Here is a 10437-nt window from a genome sequence, read left to right on the forward strand (position 1 = left end):
AAAACTTACCAAAAAAAAAAAAAAAAAAAAAAGGGACCTGTTTATCCGACCGAGACAGTTGTGGGCCCCGCGGATCTGACTCCGCCACAGAGGGTCCTTCCAGAGACCTGTTGAAAAAAAAAAAAAATGAAATCACCCACACGGTGCAGAACGCAGCTTGGCCGCATTTTCCCCATTCGGCCAAGGAATCCAAATCTGCTTTGGAGGCAATGGCTGAAAAGCCTTCACAGTCCCACCCCCCGACCGCCCAGCCCCCCACCCCCACCCCCGGCTTTTGCTTTCTTGCGAGAGCACTCTCTCTTTCCTGTCTGAGAAAGAAAAAAGGGGGGAAAAATTACTATGTCATGAAGGAAAGGGCTTTGCGGTTTGCAGAGAAATAAAACACTTCTAAGAGGGGACGGCGACGTGACTTTGAACTTGGCTCAGCTCCTCTGTGTCCTGCAGCGAGAGGAGAACTGGAGCGGAGGAAGAATAGCCAGGAGGGCCCAGCCTGCGGGGTCTCCGGCGGGAATTCAGGCGTCCGCGCCACCACCCCGCCGCGCGCGGCCCGCGGAATCCTGCGCCAAAGAGAGCCGGGCCGCGCCCGCCCCAAGTGCCAAAGAGGAATCAAAACGAAAGGAGAGAATGGTGCGAGGAAGAGGGGGGACAGAGCAGTGGGGAGGGGGCGAGGAAGTGGGAGAGGAGGACGACTTGAAGTCTGGTGTCTGCTAAGAAAGAAAGGAGGTGAGGTTTTGGTATGCCACACTGCCATTCTCACGGCGAACCTCAATATTTTCGGAGCAAGCTTTTCCGGTTATTTTCTCCCTCGCCCCATATACACTGATGAGTAAAGTAAATAAGTGCGAAAGGCTGTGCCGTGGGCGATTTGGGGACTTTAATTGTAGCAGGGGCAGCTTTTTCTGGCTGGAGGTGTTTCCCATTTCTCTCCGTCTCCATCTCAGGTCCCTCTCTGGGTAGGGGAGCAGTTCGGCATTTGCCTCCCCTCATCCCTCTTTTTGCAGAGGGTGAGGGTGTGTAGAAAAGAAGCGCATTTCCGCCGAGGAGGGAAAGGCGAGAATCTCCAGTTTCCACCAGGCAAAAACTCCTGGGCTTGCAGACTCCACGCTCCGGCCTGGCCTCCTGCTCACTCCTCCCGCTCTGTGGGAGTGGGGATGGGGACCGAGGGAGAGAGCGCACAGCGCCCCCAACGACGGGGGCTGCGGGGAGCTAAGACCTTGAGACCCACGAAGGCCCGGAGAGGCTGCCTGGGCCGGGACTGGACACCCGAGGTTCTGCTAGCCATAGCGAGCTGGAGTGGGCCTTCCCGCGTTTTTTGCCGGATTCATTTTTTTTTTTCCACACGAAAATCTGAAATGCATGTTAATGATTTCCTCTTACTTGAATTTTATTTTCACTCCGAGAAATCTGTAAAAATAAAAGCAGTTCTCTTCAGACCTTGCATTCACACCTTCGCCGCCTCGGGGCCCGTCGTTCCCTCGGAACCACAAGCTTTCCCCGGCGGGACAGGCGATGTCTGCAGCGGGCAACCTGGGGCCCGAGCTGGAGGAGGTGGGGGTGGTGAGGGGCGGCCAGGGTCCCCGGGACCAAAGGCCAGGGCGGGCACCGCAAGGGGAGGAGCCTCGTGGCCCCACCACCATCACGGGGGAAAGGGGAGTTGCCCACTCCCGGAGGAGTTTATATATAAAGATCTTCTAGAAGCCCCGCCAGCCTGGGGATTCTTCTCCCGAGGCCCTGAGCCTGACCCCGCCACCGAGGGTGCCAACTCCAGCTTGAGCCTTGTTGGGCCTAGCGCCTCCGGCACCCCCACACTGCCCCACCCCACCCTGGCAGCGGCCTGGGGTTCTGGGCATCTACCCCGAGGGTTACACACTCTTTAAACGAATTCCAAACGCCGTTGCCCAGTGTTTACCGCCGCGGGGAAAGCGGAGCAGCAAGTGGGGGGGGGGGGGCACGGCCCAGGAAGGGGGGCGGTGTCTGGGTGAGTGAATGTCCACAGAGAGGGAGGCACGGGCGTGTCTGGCTTCACTAGGCCCACCATCCAGCACCTGTGTTTTCAAGACCACAGGGCAAGTTCACAAAACGGGGAGAAGAGGGACTGGGAGAGTGAGTGCCAACCGGTCAAGACACCAGCGCCCGGGCGCGGCCCGCTGTCAGCCACGTTCTCCAGCCGCCAGAGGTGGCACCGATGTCCGGTGCCCGTCGGCAGTGGCTCGGGGCCGCGGGGAGTCGGTGGCCTCTGCGGAAGGGCGCTGTCCCCTCTCGGCCTGGCCACGCGCCATGGGCGCCGGGCACTCGGGGCGCCGCGGCCGGCGGGGGCGGGAACGCAGCGCCGAGCGCACCGGCTCCGCGCGGGCGGCTCCGCAGGCCCGGCGGCCGCCTCTCCGCCGCGGCGGCGGGAGCGGAGGGGAGCTCGGAGGCAGCGGGCGGGGCGGCGGGCCCGCCGCGGGGCGGGGGCGCGGGGTGGTCGGCGCCGCGGCGGCCAATGGCGGCGCGGGGAGAGCGGGCGGGGCGGGGGCCGCGGTGAAAGGGGCGGTGTGACCCGGAGGCCCTGCCTGGAGCCGGCGGGAGGGAGGCCGGGGAGGCAGATGCGAGGGCTGGGGAGGGGGGACGGGGGGGGGGGGGGGGGGGGGAGAGGAAAAGGAGGAGACAAAAAAGTAAAATAAATAAATAAACAAAAGGCTTCGGCGTCGGTGGCGCCCGCTGAAATAAACAGGCGGAGGCGATGGCGAACGGACCCCACCTCAGCTAAAAGGGTGTTTTTTTTTTTTTTTTTTGGGGGGGGGGAGGCCTGCTTTGGCCTTTTCGCATTTGCTCGGGCCGCGGATCCCGCTCGGTCCTCGCGTTGGCAGGCAGCTGCCCGGTCCTGGTCCAGTGCCCCAGGCCCACTGGAGAGAGGGAGCGAACCAGCTAGAGATCACTTTTTTTTTTTTTTTTATTGTTATCGTTTTACAGCCCTTCCTCCCCCTCCTCCTCCTCCCCTCCCACAGCCCCCATCTCCCTCTCCTCCTCCTCCCCTCCTCCCGCACAACTTAAAGAAAGGGGGAGCCGCGCGGCCGCCTCCTTCATCCATCCGGGGGGATCCGTGGCGGCTGCTGCAAGTTGGCTACGCGCGGCGCAGCCCATGCCGAGCGCGGAGGACGAGGAGGGCTGAGCGCCGAGGCCCGGCGCCGAACAATACCGGCCGCGCGCGGGGGGAGGAGGCCGGGCGCGCCGCGGAGAAGGTGCCGGCCCCCGCCCGCCGGCCCGGCAGCTCCCGGGAGGCGATCAGGTGGAGCTGCGGGCGCCGGGCCCCGGCCGCCAGCGCACTACTCGCCCGCGTCCCTTCCCGGCCGCTCTGCCTCGCCCGCGCGCCGCGCCCGCTCTCGGGCACCGTGGCCCCGCCGCCACCGTGATTTCATTTTGCCGGTGCCTGTTGGCGTGGCCGCCCCGGGTTTCCGCGCGGCGAACGAGAGCGAGAGAGAGAGAGAGAGAGAGAGAGAGAGAGAGAGAGAGAGAGAGAGAGGAGCGTGCGCGCGCGGGTGCGCGCAGAGGTGGGGGCCGCGGCGCGGCGCTCACCCCCCTCCGGCCCCCCTCTCCGTTCAGCTCCCCGCACCTCCCTCCTGCTCCCTCCTCCTGCCCGCCCTCCCCTGCCCTGCCCGCCCGCCCGCCCCCGTCGCAGCTCCTTTAATATACTTTGGTTCTCCGCTTGGCTTTGGACTCTTCTCCTCCTCCACCTCCTCCTCCTCCTCCTCCCTCTCCCGCGCCTCCTCGGTGGCTGCGTCCTCCTCCTCCTCTTCGCGCCTTCGCTCGGCTCCGGGCCGCCCGGAGCAGCAGATCCCGGCGGCGGCGGCCGAAGCCGGAGCGCGGCTGCTCCCGGGGCTGAAGTCGCCAGCGCCGCAGCCGCAGCCGCAGCCTCCGCTCGGAAGCCGGGCGGCCGCCGGGCTCGCCGCGCGCGCGGAGCGGGAGAGGGAGCCTAGCAGGCGAGGAGGGTGTCGCCGGGGCCGGCGAGGCGGGCGGGCGCGCTGGCCATGCTCCTGGACGCGGGGCCGCAGTTCCCGGCCATCGGGGTGGGCAGCTTCGCGCGCCACCACCACCACTCGGCCGCCGCCGCGGCCGCGGCCGCCGCCGAGATGCAGGACCGCGAGCTGAGCCTGGCGGCGGCGCAGAACGGCTTCGTGGACTCGGCGGCCGCGCACATGGGCGCCTTCAAGCTCAACCCGGGCGCCCACGAGCTGTCCCCGGGCCAGAGCTCGGCGTTCACGTCCCAGGGCCCCGGAGCCTACCCGGGCTCGGCGGCCGCCGCCGCAGCAGCAGCCGCGCTCGGGCCCCACGCGGCGCACGTCGGCTCCTACTCCGGGCCGCCCTTCAACTCCACCCGGGACTTCCTGTTCCGCAGCCGCGGCTTCGGGGACTCGGCGCCGGGCGGCGGGCAGCACGGGCTGTTCGGGCCCGGGGCCGGGGGCCTGCATCACGCGCACTCGGACGCGCAGGGCCACCTCCTCTTCCCCGGCCTCCCCGAGCAGCACGGCCCGCACGGCTCCCAGAATGTGCTCAACGGGCAGATGCGCCTCGGGCTGCCGGGCGAGGTGTTCGGGCGATCGGAGCAGTACCGCCAGGTGGCCAGCCCGCGGACTGACCCCTACTCGGCGGCGCAGCTCCACAACCAGTACGGCCCCATGAATATGAACATGGGTATGAACATGGCAGCGGCCGCGGCCCACCACCACCACCACCACCACCACCCCGGTGCCTTTTTCCGCTACATGCGGCAGCAGTGCATCAAGCAGGAGCTCATCTGCAAGTGGATCGACCCCGAGCAGCTGAGCAACCCCAAGAAGAGCTGCAACAAAACTTTCAGCACCATGCACGAGCTGGTCACCCACGTCTCGGTGGAGCACGTCGGCGGCCCCGAGCAGAGCAACCACGTCTGCTTCTGGGAGGAGTGTCCGCGCGAGGGCAAGCCCTTCAAGGCGAAATACAAACTGGTCAACCACATCCGCGTGCACACGGGCGAGAAACCCTTCCCCTGCCCCTTCCCGGGCTGTGGCAAGGTCTTCGCGCGCTCCGAGAACCTCAAGATCCACAAAAGGACCCACACAGGTAACTAACTGCTGCGGTCCGGAGCAGGGACGGGACGCGGAGTGGGGGGAGAGCAGAGCGGCTGGGATTGATTTGCTAAAAAAGAAACTCACCGACCGCCAGCCTTTTTACTCTGGGACGGGAGGTGTGTTTGTGTGTGTGTGTGTGTGTGTGCGCGCGAGAGAGAGCCGGCGGCTTGTTTTGGTTGGAAAAATGAAAGGAATATTCCTGGGCTGGGTTTTTTTTCCATGTGTGGAAACGGGAGTTTTAAATAACCAGCGTCACATCAAATGCAAGCTTTCGGGTGATGCCATGGCTTTCCCCCGGTTCCTAATTGCTCGGCCCGGTTAATCATTTCCGTTCTAAATAGAGCGCACAAAATAAAACTGCTCTCCAACTCCGCGCCTGGGAATGGAGCCTGCCAGAGCGGGCTGGCCAGCTTGCCTGGATGTGCTTTTCTGCTCCGGGTGGGTCTGCGTGAGTGGCTGATGTGTTTCGCACTTATGTTACTCGCGGTCCAAAACGCCTTTCCAGGACTGTTTCCCATTAAAGGAGTCTGGTGTGAGCCCAAAGCGGTAGAAGCATCTCTTAATTGTTAAAAGCCCGCCTCAGGGTTGGTCTGGAGGCCTGACGGCGAGATCGTAGTAGCTTTGGGGACACCCGAAGGTTTGAGAAGGTTTGGGCACCCGAGGGTTTGAGATTCCACACTTGGACCTACAACCCCGTGAGCGAGCGAGTGAAGCGCCCGCGGCGGCCCGGCCGGAGGAGCCATCCCGTGACACGAGAGAGCCGCAAAGAGAACGCGCCTCTCGCCTCCCAGATAATGCATCCATGACCGGCCAAAACCGTGCCAGACTATTTCCTAAAAGAAAGCCAAATGTTTTAGCAACTTCCCCCGTCAATATTTACCCCGGAGCGGGGATGCGCCAGCGGCCTATTGTTCTCTTCCGGGAAGGGAGGCAGGCGAGGTGCGAGACGAGCGCTTAACAAGGTTTAAAATTTGAGAAATTTATTTGCATGAAACGCTTGCTTTCGAGTCCCCGCGCCTGAGCGGATGTCTTTAAAAAACAATTTAGGTGCTAATGGAATTTAACGTTCAAGGGTCCCCCTTTCCAAGCGGAACAATGTCAGTTCTCACACCTCTAAATGACTCCAAGCGTTTGGAATTCTGGCAACAGGATGCAGGGGCCGCCAGAAAATTAACAGGAAGATTTTTTGAAAGCCTTTGCTAATGTCCCCCACCCCCACTGCCCAGCCGGTGCCTCTGCAATCTCGAGATGTTGCCGCCTTATCTCTCATAGTTCTATCCCTCCCCCACAAAAAAAAAAAAAAAAAAAAAAAAAAAAAAAAACTGGGACCGAGACTAAGAATGACGGTTAATTTAATTTGCACAATTTTGGATGAAGAATACTGGCTCAGTAGTCACTGTGCACAGCCCGTCCCCAAACAACACGCAGCAACTCCAAATCTAATTGCCTACTGGCCCCAGAGAGAAGCCAACAGCAGCCCTGCAGTCTGTGTGATTTTCATAATGCCCCAAATATTTTGTCATAACAACAGCTTCCCCGTGGCCAGACTAACTTGCTGGGAGCTACAAATCCAAGAAGCTCGATTTGAAAAGGCGGCGCTAACCCCGAGTGAAACATTTGAGGCCACGAGCGTCAGCCGGAGAGAAAGTAAAAAAATACGAAATACAGGAGCAGGACCGTTAGGCAGAAAGGGTTCATTTCACCTTCGTTCTGCCACGGAGGGGGGGGGGGGCGGCACCTATCTGTTTCAGAGGGACCCTTCTTCCCTTTGCTGGCAGAGGCCTTGCCCTCCCCTCCAGAGTGGGTGGGAGTCCCCCCCAAAGGGCCTGGGTGTCCACCGCGAGTGCCCATGTTTGCCTCCCACAGGCGAGAAGCCGTTCCAGTGTGAGTTTGAGGGCTGCGACCGGCGCTTCGCCAACAGCAGCGACAGGAAGAAGCACATGCACGTCCACACCTCCGATAAGCCCTATCTGTGCAAGATGTGTGACAAGTCCTACACGCACCCCAGCTCCCTGCGAAAGCACATGAAGGTACCACCGGGGCGGCGGGCAGGAGGGCACCGCGGCCGGCCGCCCCGCCGGCTCCCAGCCAGCCTGCACCACCTCCTCCTCCGCGGGCCCGGGGAGAAGGCCTGGGGTCCCCAGGGCCAGGGCGACAGGAGGTCTTGGTCTTGCCGGGAGGCTCCCCCGGGGGCCTGGCCCCACAGCAGCTGCACTCACACCCAGTCCCCTTTGGTCTCCCCTCCCGGCTTTTGTCTTGCAGGTCCATGAGTCCTCCCCGCAGGGCTCCGAGTCCTCCCCGGCCGCCAGCTCGGGCTACGAGTCGTCCACGCCCCCGGGGCTGGTGTCCCCCAGCGCCGAGCCGCAGAGCAGCTCCAACCTGTCCCCCGCGGCGGCTGCGGCTGCTGCTGCTGCTGCGGCGGCGGCGGCGGCGGTGTCCGCGGTGCATCGGAGCGGAGGCTCGGGCGGCGGCGGCGGCGCTGGCGGCGGAGGCAGCAGCGGGGGCGGCGGCGCGGGCAGTGGGGGCGGCGGCGGCTCCGGCGGGGGCAGCGGGACCGCCGGGGGCCACAGCGGCCTGTCCTCCAACTTCAATGAATGGTACGTGTGAGGGGAGGGGGGGGCCGGGGCCTCTCGCCCTCTCCCAGTCCCCCCGCCCTGGCGCAGCCGCCCTCCACCACCACCAAGGGCACCCTGTGATTGTGATGTTAAAATTACCAATCTGATTTTTATGATGACAAAAACAAAACAAAACAAAAACAAAACACCGATTTTACCAGCAGAAAGGATTTTTTCCAAGTGTTGTTGTTTTGTGTTTTTTTTTTTTTTTTTTAATAACCTAGGCATGAAAAGCAAAAAAATCTTCCTAGCGGAGTCTCTGAAGCTGAAATATATAAAATAAAGGAATAAAAAATTAAAAAAAAATAAAAACCCATAAAAAATATTGAACCAAACCCCCCTCTCCTTCCCCTTGTGCCCGATTTCCCTCTCCCCGCACTCCCAGTCTTCTGGCAAACTGTACATAGCGGACTCCTTCCTTCTCCGAGGTGGTTTTAATGGCTTCTTGGTGTACAGAAGTTTGTCCATTTGTAATGCTCTGGATTGCGTTCCTCCCTGCCTTTGCTCCCCTTCCCCAACGTGATGGGCCTTTTCTTTTCTCTCTTTTAGTTTACTCGGTTTCTTTTTAAGTAATGTGGAGGAAAATGGTTTCTTTTGTATCGTGGTATTGAATATTGTGTTCCTTTTATGAGGCAACTTGATTGTAAACTTCATGCAACTATAGACTGGAGAAAAAAAAAAATGAGCCGTGCCAAAGTCTCCCTTCTGTTTCTTCAACATACTGATCCACACAGCGCACACATACACACCACCACCACCACCAACGCTTGTGAATGTATTTTTCTGTTAGCTGGGTTTACATGTGATGTTTTAGTGCTTTTGCGAATTCAATTTGTTAGTTCCTGTATGAAAGATTGTGGGGTGGGGGGGGTAAATAAACGTCGTGCCGTTAGCTTTTTTTTCCTTAATAACTCCCTTCCTTCTGTAAATACCCGTTACCATATTTATCCATTTGTAATTAAATTATGGTATTAACTTGCTACAGAGGAAACAATATTTATAAAGAATGTTTCTTAACTATAAATATGTACAATTGTGGGCATAAACTGTTTCAGATTTTTTATTTGAAGGTTTTAAGTGGTTTGATCATTTCTTGTGATATGTTTTGAAAGTAATGCATACAGAAATATAATAAAACGTGTTGAAACTGCATGAACATACTATTTTTTTCTAGCGAAGTTATTGAAGAGAATGGGAACGGACAGCTGAGGGTCCACATGGGTATGGATCAGCTGCCTGAGTGAATGGGAGCACCGCCTCACGTGCTGGAGAGGAAGGTGTATGTATGCATAGAAACCGGGCCAAACTCCCCTTTGGCAGAAAGTCTCAAAATTCTTTTCTGTGTCCTTTGTTTCCTCGCTGAGGGTGAATTAAATTTTTGGAAAGCCCCTGTGAGGAAGGGCGGCAGGGACCTTCAGAGTTTCTAATGGCTCCATTATCTGAGGGAATGCCTTTCTTTCAGCTACTTGGACTGGATTTAAGAGCACTAAATATTTCCTTATTCTTTGTTTTCCCTCATCCCTGCCCCTTCCTTCCCTCTCCCTCTGAAAAGCCGAGGTACGGTTATTTTTAATTGCACGTTTAAAACGGAGCTGAGTACTTTGTTTTTGAACTTGGCCCAATGATTTCAGTCTAAGGGACCATGTCTACCAAAAGTTTTTTGTGTTTTTTTTTTTCCCCCTTGAAAATTTTAACAGCTTGCTCAAGAAATCCTGCTTATCTGTACCGCCACTGAACACCAATGAACAGAATGTTCGAGTGAAGAAGGTGATAAATTGACTACTTTTAAATTTTGGAAAGCAACAAAACCATTGGCTCAGAATGAAAGGGAATTTCTTAAAAAATTCAGTGAAAGAAAATTAAAAAGACTAAAACAGCCAGGTGGAAGGCAGGCAGAACCCTGACCCACCAGCATTCTCTGTTTTGCAGCCCCATTTCCCCTCCTCTGCAAGAGTTTATCAAAATTTCCAAACAAGTCGCTCCAAGGAGGAAGGCAATTTTAGTGATTGAAGGGGAGGGGTGGGGAAAATTCTCTTAAAATCCCATGAAGGCATCTTCATTTTTCTAAGTGTCCCTATAGCTCTGAGAGGCCCTGCCAGGGCCCCAGTCTCACCCCCACACCCAGCGGTGAAAGATTTGGGCAGTGGCAGGGACACTTCCAAAGGATCCCCATGGCGGAGAACAAGAACCAGGGTGGCTGCTGCAGAGACCCGCTGCATCTCTTCCCTTCCGCCCTCAGCTGAGCTGCAGGGCCAAGGCAGGCGAGGCCTAAGGGCCCCTTGAGGGGAGAAAGCAACCCTGACCTCTTTGGAGGCCATGACACCTATTCAAAGGGGAGGGAAAGACTCCAGCCCGGGGCTCTGTGTGTGTGTGTGTGCCCCAGAGGGTGACAGATGCTGGACTAGCCCTCCCCAGCAGCCTTGAGAACTGCCCAAGCGCCAACTCCTGAAGCAATCAACCCTATTAAAATCAAATTTATAACCCCTAATAATATTAAGGAAAATGATTAAAATAATTGGCATATGTTACTGATCCTTGGGAGATTTCACTGAAACATGTTATAAGCTGTGAGGAAAATCCTTTAGGGTTTTCCAAACCCATCTTGGGGGGGGGGGGCAGAGGAATCATAAAAAAAAATTAGAACTTGTGCAAGAATGAGATGGTCTATTTTCATTGTGTGTGTGTGTGTGTGTGTGTGTGTAAGTCACTGGCTCTGAGACTTCTCTCAAATCTGA

At 58.1% G+C, this 10437-nt stretch overlaps 1 protein-coding gene across 2 annotated transcripts; it reads left to right on the forward strand.

Annotated features, from left to right (window-relative positions):
* Positions 1-3996: 3996 nt before the first annotated feature.
* On the forward strand, positions 3997-7850 carry ZIC2 (Zic family member 2). 2 transcript variants are annotated; one of them, XM_036457208.2, is made up of 3 exons: positions 3997-5079; positions 6954-7117; positions 7350-7850. In XM_036457208.2, exons 1-3 carry the CDS (start codon positions 4008-4010, stop codon positions 7692-7694), a joined length of 1581 nt encoding a protein of 526 aa, XP_036313101.1. In that variant the 5' UTR covers positions 3997-4007; the 3' UTR covers positions 7695-7850. The 2 variants fall into 2 exon arrangements, with proteins under 2 accessions (XP_036313101.1, XP_036313102.1); XM_036457209.2 differs by having other exon boundaries at positions 7313-7489.
* Positions 7851-10437: the final 2587 nt, after the last annotated feature.

The sequence above is a fragment of the Pipistrellus kuhlii genome, unplaced genomic scaffold, assembly GCF_014108245.1.
Source record: "Pipistrellus kuhlii isolate mPipKuh1 unplaced genomic scaffold, mPipKuh1.p scaffold_m20_p_3, whole genome shotgun sequence".
NCBI lineage: Eukaryota > Metazoa > Chordata > Mammalia > Chiroptera > Vespertilionidae > Pipistrellus > Pipistrellus kuhlii.